Below are 13,141 nucleotides of genomic sequence, written 5' to 3'. Positions count from 1 at the left end.
TAATGTACTACTTTTATATTAAGAAATAAACTTCCTCCTTGCAAGATATAACACTTCAGATCAACTCAAAAATTCCACATGACTTCTATTGAACACAAATTTGTCCTGGGCAATCACACAGTCATGTATGCTAACACAGAGACTTTTGCGTTTCAATTTCTGAATCAAAAACTTAGTTTAAGTAGTCTAAGTTTTTATCCCTAACATTATTTGTAACATTAAAATTATTCACTAAACATTAGAGTGAATGGATATTGAACTGCCAGTTAAAAGGTTACCATATTCATGTACTGCTTTGCTATTGGACAATTCTTACCAGACTCTCAAAAAGAAATAATGGATATTTCTATCTTTATATTTTATCACAGAACAATCTAATATTGATTAACTTCTTGAGTGTATCTTTCACATCTTTGTTTCTGAGGCTGTAGATCAGTGGGTTCAGCATGGGGATGACCACTGTGTAAAAGACGGATGCTACCTTGACCATGAGCCATGAACTTTTGGAGTTAGGAACACAGTAGAGAAAAAGGATGCTCCCATGGAAAATGGTAATGGTGGTTAAGTGGGAGGCACATGTGGAGAAGGCTTTGTGGCGTCCCCTAGTTGAAGGCATCTTCATGACAGTAATAAAAATGAAAACATACGAAGTAAGAATGATCATCAGACTGCATATTTCATTGAACGTGGCAGACACAAACATGATCTTCTGGTTAATGTATGTATCTGAGCAGGAAACAGCAACAATGGCACCATGCTCACAGCCAAAATTATTTATGAAGTTATTCCCACAAAAGGATAAGGTCAACAAAAAACATGTGAATATTAAAGAACAGGCTATACCCCAAGAGTATGATGTGCCCACCAACAAGGAACAAAGCTTCTGAGACATTACAACTGTGTAGACAAGAGGATTACAGACTGCTACAAATCGGTCATATGCCATCGCTGCCAACATGAACATTTCTGTCACGACAAATATGCCTGCAAAGAACAACTGCATGATGCATCCTGTGAAGGAGATGGTTCTGTCTTTCACAACCAAGTTTTCTAAGAGTTTAGGTGTAACTACTGTAGAGTAACAGAAATCAACAAAGGATAAGTGGCTGAGAAAAAAGTACATGGGGGTGTGGAGTTTGGGATTGATCTTGATAATCACAATCATGCCCAGGTTCCCCACCACTGTGATTGCGTAGATGGTCAGGAATACCAAGAACAGGGGCAACTGGAGTTCTGGATATTCTGAGAAGCCCAAAAGAACAAAGGTGACTCTGCCACTCTGGTTTTCTTCGTTCCTGTGGACAAAATATGAAAGTTTATCCACAGAAGTAAGAACCAAAATTTGAAATAAGTAAAAGAATAGAAGCACTGAGAAGTTCGATGGGTCTCTATTAAGAGTGTTGCTGAAAATGCTACACTTCCACTGTTATATTATTTCAAAAGTTAGTCTTCACTTATGTGATGATTACATAGTAAATAATAATTTTGTGTAAGTGGAATAATCAAAAACAAAGTTGAGACAGGAAGGATGAAAAACAGAGTAGACATCGTTATGTTTCAAATAATAAAATTCGATTTCCTCATAGACAGCTAATGCCAGTCATGAGGGGTAGATCAACTCTGCTGAATCTCAGCTTAGTAAAACTAATTGTATTAGAGGAAATACCTATCATGAGTTTCTACAGTTTCTTCTTTCTCACCTCTTAAGCTGTGAGATAATTAACTTATATGTTAAAAAAATTTTGAAATGCTAACATTCCTACAAAATGATCAATTTAATAGCTTCTTTGTTGTTCTGTGTTCTTTCCAGTGCCCTTCTGACTCCTAGTAACACAGTAGTCTCGGGACGTTCTGGAGCTGTGCTGTAGATGTGTTATAATCTTTTCACTTGTGTAGAACCAATTTTGAAAATGTTTAAATATTATTGATTGCATATTACATTATGCATCAGGAGGCATTCACAATGAAATGTATACTGTGTCTTCAGTGATAACAGTTGAAACAATATTGAACAAAAAGCTCTTCATTTTCCAATGTAGCAAATTTTTTAAGTTGGGTAAGTGACAAACAATAAGAACTATGAAGTACTTGAAAATGCATATAAATTTCAGAGTGCAGGAAAAATTAAATTTAAAGCTTTTCCAAGGATCAGTGTCAGGATAGAGAACTACCTCAACATGGCACCATAGTATTTCTTGAATATTACTTGATGTCAGTAGGTATTTCCTCAGGAGTAAAATGAGCATAGTAATAGTATAAAATTTAAGTCACTAGAAAGGAAATAGGTACTTTGATAACGAATTGAAATGCTATATGATATGACATCATCCACAGCAGATATTTAGCTTTCTTGTTTATTGGATTTATGAGTAATTGGTATGACATCAAAAACCTTATTCGGTTATGCAAATCAGGCCAAGCATGTACAAGTGTCAACAGGTGGGGACACTTTGGAATAGAATGTAGAATTTTTTCCCTACAGAACCCACACAACGGAAATACTATAGGATTTCTTTGGGTACTTCATCTACGATGCATAATAAATGTTCCCCATTCTCCTACAGGTTTTTTCACCACAATAGAATATTCTCAGATCCCCACATTCTTCTGCCTGTAGGAAAGATATCTTCCAAAACCCAACTCCACGACAGATACTTCCTCTGTAAAAATCCTTCATAAGGTCTTAGCTGTGGAAAGATGGAGTATGGCAATTTTTCCCAGCCACATTCCTTCAATTTAAAATACTTTATGCAACATCGAAGGAACAATTTTCCATGATTACTTTAACCTAACTGCCAATGACATTTAAGATTTCAAATACTTTTTATTAGTTAACACATGAAGTTTACATAATTCAGCCTGGCTTTTCCAAAAATTCTTGTATCTATAAATTCAATCTCATTATCACTTAAATTCTTTTTTAGTCATGATGAATTTATCAAGCTCTGTTATGTAACACATGCTCATTTACTTATAGTTTATTTTCCCATTTTATCCTCACTCTTATAATGTTTTATTTTGCCACCTACCATTATTGGCATAGCTCACTGTTTCTTCTCTTTTGTATACATACAAACAATATTTATATCTCACAATTACCACGTGCTATATCCTATCATTCACAAATGTGATAGCTTTGTCACTTTCTTCCTCAGAGATCATAGGAAGTGTGAAGACAAGGCCCGTTTTTTATTATTCTCTTTTGCCAAAATGTTTATTTCGTTGCCGAGTACATTGTGGCCACCCAATGAGAAAACCAGGATGAATATCATTTGAAAGAAAGGAATTAGAATGTGATAATGTAAACCCTCTCCTAGTCAAACTAAGTGGATTTGTGGGCTCTTTGTTCTACGCATGTGTTTGTGTACTGCAAAGATCACTAAAACTCCATATTTACCTTTAAAGTAAAAGAAAAGAGACTGAATCGACTCACCTAAATACAAAAGCACTTGAATGAGTCATTTACTGAAGAATTCTTTGTTAAGATTAATGAACTCCAGGAGTGCTCCTGCTTGATATTTAATTAAGGGAAATAGATTTGAAAACACTAGTAGGAGTCCAGAGAATATTTCATTAAATACTTCCTATAAGTTACTTTTTTCCCCCAACCTATTAGGAAAACTCAGAGATACCAAAGATAAGATCACATCTGAAAACAGAATTCTAACACCAAACTGTGTTACAAATATATGAATCAAGACCTCAGGGACATGGAGCCTAGAGAATACCACTGAAGTATTGTTTGAAGCCTGCAATTCAAGTAATTAGATGTAACACTGTCCCATATGATATCTTCGCTTTATATTTTGTTCCTAAAGCCCTCCTGGGGGCATTTGTATTATCAACTTTACTCAATTAATCTTAAGAAAAATAAATAACCCTGTATATGTCTTTAACTTTACAGGGACATAAAAAACAGAAATGTACAAAGGGAGAAAGCATCTATAAGACAATAGCTAGGAGAGTGACTATTAATTCATATTGATTTATTTTTCTATTTTCTCATAAAGGTATATTTATGTTCCTATGTTTCTAAATATAGAGCTGCCTAAACAATGTCACATTTTTATTTTTTCTTTGTTAATTAGTAATGTGTTATAAACCATTTTCTATTTACACTCTCAGTTTTACTAAAAGAAAACAATTTGTGTTGGCCTTTTAAGTGTAAGTACAGAGGCCTCAAATGTTCATATTTACTATTGAATCTGAAAAACAATTGGGGATTATACATTTCCTAAATATACGAGTTTATGAAAAGGATGATATATTCACTGATTTTGGTAACTCTATCCATCATGCCTTTAAAGACACAAATTAAATTTACCAGTGACTTGATGCAGTAGAGGATTATTTCTTACTAAAGCAAGATAAAGCATGCATTTCTGAACATTGACAACTCTGTTCCTTGTAGTATTATAGGGGCTGAGGTTTCTTCCAACTTGTAGCTTACCATCATTATGGGGCTTCTGAAGTTATGTTTCTCTTTTGTAAGTGAATAAGAGGCAATCATGGAACAACTCTGTGAGTACAGCTTTAGAAAAGATCAATCTCATTGAAGCTGACCTCACATACCACAGAGGGGAATCAAGGTCAAGAGATAGTCAAAAGTCTCAGAAACACTAAACCTGAGGAAGTACAGATACAAAGTGATATGGAGGGCTGGACTGGTAACATAGCAGTTAAGTGTGCACATTCTGCTTCAGTGGTCCAGGGTTTGCTGGTTCAGATCCTGGGCACAGACCTAGGCACCACTTATCAAGCCATGCTGTGGCAGGCATCCCACCTATAAAATAGAGGAAGATGGCCATGGATGTTAGCTCAGGGCAATCTTCCTCAGCAAAAAGAAGAGGATTAGCAGAGGATGTTAGCTCAGGGCTGACCTTCCTCAAAAAGAAAAAAAGTGATATGGATCTGTACTCATCAAGGATATTGGTCTGTACTTTTCTTGTAGTGTCTTTGTCTAGCTTTGATATGAAGGTAATGCTGGGCTCACAAAATTAATTTAGAACTTTTCCCTCTACTTTTGGAAGAATTTAAGAAGGATTGATGTTAACGCTTCTTTAAATGTTTGTAGAATCCTCAACAAAAGACTAGTAAATTGAACCAAACAACATATTAAAGGGATTATATAATATGACCTAGTGAGATTTTTTTCAGGAATACAAGTGTGGTCCAACATAAGACAACCAATCAGTGCAATATACAACGTGAATAGAACAGAGGAATAAAACAACATGGTCAGTTCAATCAAAACAGGAAAAGCATGTGACAAATTGAAACACTCTCCCATGATAAAAACACTCAGAAAACTATGACTAGTAGGGAACTTTCTCAACCTAATAAAGGCTATTATGAAACTAATAAAGGCCACTTATGAAAAATCCACAGGCAGTATAACAAATGATTAAAGACACCATGTGTGGACCTATACACGGTTCATCAGACCATGTTGTGGCGGTGTCCCACATGCAAAATAGAGAAAGACTGGCAAAGATGGTAGCTCAGGGCCTATCTTCCTCACCAAAAAAAAAAAGAAGTATAAGCAAGAAAATAAGAAATAAGTGAATTGGACTTCACAAAATTTAAACCATTTGTGCGTCAAAAAACATTGTCAATAAGGTCAATAAAAAGCCTACAGAATAGGATAAAAGATTTACTAATCATATATCTGATACTAGCCTAATATCCAGAATATGTATAGGACTCTTACAACCCACCAATAAAAAGTCAAACAAGGGGGCCGGCCCCATGGCAGAGTGATTAAGTTCATTAGCTCTGCTTTGGTGGCACAGGGTTTCACTGGTTCAGATCCCGGGCACTGATGTGGCACTGTTCATCAAGCCATGCTGATGTGGCGTCACACATCACACAACCAGAGGCACTCACAACTAGAATTGGGACTCTGGGGAGAAGAAGAAGGAAAAACAAATGAAGAAGATTGGCAACAGATGTTAGCTCAGGTGCCGATCTTAAAAGAAAAAAGGTCAAACAAGATATAAAACAAGATTTATAAATGTCTAACGAGCACATGAAAAGACACTCAATATCTTTAGATTTTAGGAAATTGGAAATCAATATCATAATGAGATATCACTTCACACCCACTGGGCGGACTCTAATTAAAAACTGTATATATATATACAGTAGCAAGTGTTGGCAAGGTTTTGGAGCAACTGAAACTGTCATACATTATTAGTGGGAATATAAAATGACTCAGACACTCTGGAAATCAGTTTGGTGATTCCTCATATAAACAAATATAGAATTACTATCGACCAAATGCATAGTAAAAATATTTGCCTTCCACAAAGAGAAGTTGCCCTTTGCCCTCAGTTTCTGGGAGGTAATCTATGTCTTACCTGACAAAAATGTCTGTTTAGGGAGGGTGGCTGGCCACACCTGATATCAAGGTGGGGCTGACCATATTACACAATCTTCAAGTAGGGATTGCCCATACCAGAAAGATTAACTATGAGATTTAGTGTGGAGGCTTTTAGATATGGAGTATCAGTCAACCTGGAGGCTGAGACCAACATTTGGACAATCAATCAATTAATCAAGCCTCTGTAATAGAGTCCTAATAAAAACTGAACACTGAGGTTTGTGTGGATTTCCCTGGTTGGGAATAACTCATGTGTATTGTACAATGTTAATTCTGGGATGATAACATGTCCTGAGGGCAATGGAAGTTTCCTTTTTGGACCCCTCCTAGACTCTGTCCAATACATTTCTACCTTTGAGTTATTTGTCTGTGTCCTTATCTTGTGATGAACCATAACTGTGAGTATAGTTCTCTGTAAGATGTTTGAAATTTCTGGGAAATTAGGGTACCTAAATGCGTTTTTGGGAATTCCTCAGACTTGTAATTTGTGCCAGAATTGAGTGCTGGATTATATGTTGTGACCTCAAACCTTACAGTCTGGCTAACTCCACGGTACCAGCAATTCCACTCCTAGGTATATACAAAACAGAATTGACAACAGGCACTCAAGCAAATACTTACACATGAATGTTCTTATCAGCATTATTCACAACCGCCAAAAGGTGAAACAACACAAATGTCCTTCAATAAATAGATGGACACACTAAATGTGGTGTGTATGTATGTATGATGGAATATTACTTAGTGATAAAAAGGAATAAAGTACTGATACATTTTATAATGTGAATGAACCTTGAAAACAGTGTGCTAAATGAAAGAGGTCAGACACAAAGGTCACATACTGCATGCTTCCCTTTGTATGAAATGTATAATATGGGTAAATACATAGAGATAGAAAGCAGATTTCTCATTATTAGGACCAAGGAGGAGGGGGAAATGGGGAAAAACTGTTTAATGGGTATGATTATTTTTTGAGATGGTGAAAATATTTTGGAACTAAGTAGAGGTGTGGGTGTACAATACGGTGAACCTTTTAGTGTCAATGAATTTTTACTTGAAAAAGATTAATATTATATTATGAGAATTTCACTTCAATAGAAGAGAAACCAGTTATGAAAAGGAAATAAGATTTGATTCTATTTTTTATCTCAGTCTCTGCAGCAGTTGATTCAAATTTTTCAAAGGTAAAAATCCTGTTATTCGCCTAACTAAAATTCTATTGCTTCAGTCTTCCATATTATCAATAATTCATTATCCAGAAAGAAGGAAGTAAATAAGTTTTTCTTGTTCTAATACTCTATCCTTTCTGTTCCAGTTTGCTGAAAATTTTTATCATGAATAGTTGCTTAATTTTGTTAACTATTTTTCACATCTTTTGAGGTGACTATATGTTATATTTTATTTTGTTAATGTGGTGAATCACATTGATGGACTAGTAATGATATAGCAAGCTTGCATTCCTGGATTAAACCTCTCCTGAATATGATTTATTATCCATTGCATATATCAATGAATTGATTTGCTATTTTAAGCACTTGTCCATATATATTTATGATATATTGTTCTGGAACTTACCTATCTAGTGATGCAGGTATCATAAAATGAACTGGAAAATGTTGCTTGCTTATTCTATTGTTGGTGTAAATTTATGTAAGATTGGAATTAAACCTCTCTAATGTGCCATATACATTAGGGATAAGGCTATAATTTTTGTAAGGTATTCCTGAAATTTTGTTGATACCAGTGGGGAAATAAACATCAAATATAACCAGAAAATCACTCATACATGTTGCTTCTCTGAGACCCACAAGGTCAGAACTATTTTCATACTCTTTCTATTGGGCTTTATCCTTGTGCTTAGAATGCAACTTTTTTCATCAACAAGACAGTCTTTGAGCTTGAATGAACTATGAATCTAAGCAGCAATATTCAGGAAAGAAAGAGCCTTGATGTAGGAGCTCCACAATCCCTTCCCCTAACTGCCCGTCTGAATTTCCTTATTTCTCTTTCAGAGTCAATCTTTTTCTAAGAAGATAAAGAGTAAGGAAGATCAGTTATGCAGTAAAAATGTCACCTAACACCCCTGGAATCCTCATATCATAAAAAAATTGTCCAGCATTGCAAATTTCCTGAAGTTTTATTGCAAAACATTATATGAAAAGTAATATTTACATAATATGGTCTACATTCAACTTATAACATTTTCTCCATTAAGTGACTATTAATTCTGTACATTCTTCCTTTAATCTTGTGAATACCTTCACCAAAAATCTTGACACAGCTCCTCAGAAATGAAACAAAGGAACTGCACCTATCCAAAGCACTATTAAGAATATAAAGTAAGAAGAGTATAATTCATATATAGAAATGAAGAGCCCATCTAAAAGTGCACAGATTAAAATTATAACTTTGAAATGCTTGGAGAATATCTGCATTATATTTGTGTAAGTAAATGTCCATTTAAAAGCATTTTCCAGAATAACTAAAATCTATTCTAAAGGAACTTACAGCTATTCAGATGTTTTTCTTTATAATTTGTTTTATTTTCTCCTTAGGATCTTAAATCCAAAGACCTATAGCATATGTCAAATACAGCTCACCCTATACTGTGTTCACATCCTTTAAATACATGTTTTCTGTCATTAAAATATTTTTATTAACATACACACAGCCTATCAAACTACTTGTTGACTGGAGCACTTAGTTGAGTGTGTATGACATCTGGCTGACAGAGAGTTAAAAGTTAAATAAATCACATAACTCTATACATTATATATCTTGAATTGTTGAATATATTGTTACATATTGTTCCACAATCAAATAAATAGGTTAGGTTACAAAGTTTGACATCAATCTTCATTAAAATGGAAATTAGAATTTTTTATTTGCAGATAAAAAGTCCATGATTTGGGTGAAGTCAATAACATGATTCACAGTCTGCAGTTGGACTGAAACCATGATAACTTGGAAATTTACCAAAATTTTGTCTATCCTGTGAGACATCAACCATGATCAGCCATGGAAAAGTCTGTCAAGCTACAACAGTTATTTTTATTTATTTATTTATTTTCAAAAAAAGATTCACTCTGAGCTAACATCTGTTACCAATCTTCCTTTTTTCTTCTTCTCCCCACCAGAACCTCAGTACATAGTTGTATATTCTACTTGTAGGTCCTTTTGGTTCTTATATATGAGTCACCACCACAGCATGGCTACTGACAGACAAGTGATGTGGTTCCATGCAAAGGAACTGAATCCAGGCCACCAAAGTGGAGCAATTATATTTATCTGAAATACAACAAGAACAGTTTCCATTAAACAAAATTGACCATAAACTTTAGGTATATTGAAGTGTTAGGCCCAAATCTTCATTGTATTCTGTATCCATGCTCATTGTCATGTAGCTTTTCAGTTCTACAAGGCAGATACAATTTCTTAACCATTGACTTTGTGCTCAGCTATATGATTTGCATTGGCTAATAGAATGTTAACAAACATAATACACATAGGAGCTTGAATCGGCTTTTGTTATAGCGCATTCTGTCTTCTGACTCAGTCACTGACAATCCAAGAAGATACTCTAACTAGCCCAATGGTACGCAGAGCAGAGCTATTGAATCACCAAGCAGATCCATAGACTAGAGATGATTTTGCTAGTTATGCAAGACTATATCAGGTTAATGAAGATGCTCTAGCTGATATTAACAGGGCTGCTCCAATAAATCCCCCGATAAAAAGCAAAAATTGCTTAATGTTACATGTCACCGAATTTTATATTCCTTATTATGCATCAACAGCTATATTATACACAACTCAAGATTGGCATGAATGACAATTTTAGATTTAGCAATAGCTACTTCTGAAGTGTGCAGATTTTAATTTTAATTTTTGATGTTTTATATACAAATAGCAAATTAAATTTATATTAACAAACATAATTTAAGCAAACAAGATTCTGGAATTTGTTGGGGGCAGAGGTATGACTTCTTTGCACTTAAATTGTACCAATGCTTCCTGTGTGGAATTAAATAAATATTTGTTTTAAATTTAGAGTCTGAGTGCTGAATAACTCCTAGTTTACTATATTGCACTTGATGTATTCTCCCTGATAACAAGCTGTAAATATTTACAGTAACTCTATAAACCCATTCTGTGATGACAAAAAAAGAATGAAAGATTCACTGGGCAAAAGGTAATGTGTACTAACTCAGAAATCTTTGCATGACAAACTCTGTGAGCAGATTCTTCATTTAAGTGGCCTCAACCTTAATTAGTGTGTTATTTATTATTTTATAGCTAATTTGCTAAGGTTTAAATTTAACAGATGCTAAATAATCTGTCAACTAGGGAGTTACATTGAACGCTGCTTTGCTTTATGAAAAAAAGGAATTTGAAGTATTAAAAATGCTAAAAGTCTTGGGCAATCCTCCACAATACTCTTTAAAATGAAAAAGTAAATCTTACCATCTTACATTAATGACATAACAATTTGCTGTTGATTGACTTCCTGACTGTCTCCTTCACATCTTTGTTCCTGAGGCTGTAGATCAGTGAGTCCAGCACGGGGATGACCACTGTGTAAAACACAGAGGCTAACTTGACCATGAGCCATGAACTTTTGGAGTCAGGAACACAGTAGAGAAATAGGATGGTCCCATGGAAAATGGTAATGGCTGTCAGTGGGAGGCACATGTGGAGAAGGCTTTGTGGCACCCCTCAGTTGAAGACAATTTCATGACAGTGATAAAACTAAAAAAATAGGAAGTAAGAATGATCATCAGGCTGTTTGTTTCATTGAATGTGGCAGAGACTAAAATGATTTTCTGGCTAATGTAGGGGTCAGAGCAAGACAGAGAGACATTGGCGGCATGCTCACAAAGTTATTTATTGTATTATTCCCTACAAAGGATAATTCCAATAGAAAGTAGGTAAGTGTCAGGGAACAGACTGCACCCCAAGAGTATGATACAGCCACCAAATGGAACAAAGCTTCTGGGACATTACAAATGTGTAGAGAAGACGGTTACAAACTGCCACAAATCGGTCATATGCCATCACTGCCAACACGAATGGTTCTGTCACCACAAATATGCATGCAAACAATAGTATGATGCATCCTGTGAAGGAGATGGTTCTGTCTTCCACGACCAAGTTTTCTAGTAGTTTAGGTGTAACTACAGTAGAATAACAGAAATCAACAAAGGATAAGTGGCTGAGAAAAAAGTACATGGGGGTGTGGAGTTTGGGATTGATCTTGATAATCACAATCATGCCCAGGTTCCCCAGCACAGTGACTGTGTAGATGGTTAAGAATAACAGGAACAGAGGCACCTGGAGTCCTGGAGATTCTCAGAATCCCAAGAGAATCAAAGTGACTTCAGCACTCTGGTTTTCTTCATTCCTGTGGACAAAATAGGGAAGTCAATTCAGAGAAATGAGAAGCTAATTTTGGATGAGGGAGGTTAAAATGAGGAAATGTTGAGAGACTTTGTGATTATCTATAAATAGTGCTGTGGAAAACTCTTTGTTTCAACTGTTACATTATTTAAGAGCTAGAATTTAATAATACCACAGTTTTAGAGTGAGTATGAAATCTGTGAAAATGGAATACAAAAGAAGGCGGTTGAGAGAAGAAGGACAAAAATAGAGTTGACCCTGTTACATTTCAAGTGATCAAATTCAGTATCCTCAGAGGCTGTTAGCATAATGAGAAAGACCAGTCTAGCTTTTTGCATAAATCTGAGTTTAGTTAAAATCCTCATCTTGGGAAAAATATACATGATGTTTCTATGATTTCTTCCCTGACAACTTGTTTAACTATGAGACCTTAGAACTCAAAAGAAAATTAATGAGCCAGTAAAATGGTCGAGTTACAATATTTTTATTTACTATTGTGCTATAACTATTTCTAAATTTCTCTTTCCAGTAGCTTTCTTACACTCAGTAATACACTTCTTTTCCCGTATTTAAAATATTTCCTTCAGAAGATTAATGCATTTGATCAACCACATTTACCTAATTGTTGCAAATTATAAAAATCTGTTACCCTTCCTTGGTGTATTGTAACATCAAGTATTTAGAGAGATTTGTGGTAGAAATAAAATTAACTGTAATATGTCCAGACCATTTTTATTATGCTGGAGACTTTTCTACAACATCATTATCAGATGGTCATTTTAGTGTACTTCAAAACCTCCAATTATGGGCCATTGCTTCCTGAGGTATTACAGTGTGGTTTTTATTTGGTTAAGGACCTTCTTTCATCAAATTGCTTTCAATAGACATAAAGATAATCCTTCCAATGCCCTGTTTTCTTAATTTCTGGATCTCTCCCAATAAGTTTACCTACACTTGAATCACTCCTCATTGACCATCGTCATAGTCTCAACTATGCATCTATCAATGATTATACGACCTCAAAAATGCCAATTTCATCCACATCTGTAACATAGTATGTATTGTACTTATATTTTATCATTTACCTTTTTAACATTGTGTGTTCACAGTAAAATAAAAGTCATGAAAGCTAGGATGGGGCACTAGAAGAGAGTAAGTACTCAATAACACATTGAATAAATGAGTATATGAATACATGAATGAGTGAACTTTAGGTATATAATATACATGTACTGGATAAAAGCTTATAATAATACTAAAGAAGTTAGACTTACCTATAGAGTCAGCACCACACTGTGAACTCACAATGCGCTGAGACACATCTTGAGTCCTGCAAAACAGGTAGCCATAGTGAAACCCCAT

General features: G+C 34.9%; 1 protein-coding gene across 1 annotated transcript; it reads right to left on the bottom strand.

The window, feature by feature from the left end:
* Positions 1–352: 352 nt before the first annotated feature.
* LOC139040577 (olfactory receptor 5D18-like) lies at positions 353–13,141 on the bottom strand. The gene is made up of 3 exons (XM_070487330.1): positions 13,054–13,141; positions 11,387–11,556; positions 353–1,423 (listed from the first exon to the last, which is right to left on the bottom strand). The coding sequence occupies exons 1-3, from the start codon at positions 13,139–13,141 to the stop codon at positions 353–355; spliced, it is 1,329 nt and encodes a 442-aa protein (XP_070343431.1).

This window comes from Equus asinus, chromosome 17, assembly GCF_041296235.1.
Source record: "Equus asinus isolate D_3611 breed Donkey chromosome 17, EquAss-T2T_v2, whole genome shotgun sequence".
Classification (NCBI taxonomy): domain Eukaryota; kingdom Metazoa; phylum Chordata; class Mammalia; order Perissodactyla; family Equidae; genus Equus; species Equus asinus.
The sequence above is the reverse complement of the archived record's forward strand: the minus strand, read 5'-3'. Positions and strand labels throughout refer to the sequence as shown.

Excerpts from the sequence above, each read along its gene's own strand:
- LOC139040577 (XM_070487330.1), bottom strand. The coding sequence starts at position 13,141 with ATGGGGTTTCACTATGGCTACCTGTTTTGCAGGACTCAAGATGTGTCT. Across the intron at positions 11,557-13,053 it reads GTGTGGTGCTGACTCTATAG|TTACACCTAAACTACTAGAA; the intron begins GTAAGTCTAACT and ends ATTCTACTGTAG. Across the intron at positions 1,424-11,386 it reads ACCGTCTTCTCTACACATTT|TGGAAGTGTAGCATTTTCAG; the intron begins GTAATGTCCCAG and ends ATAATATAACAG.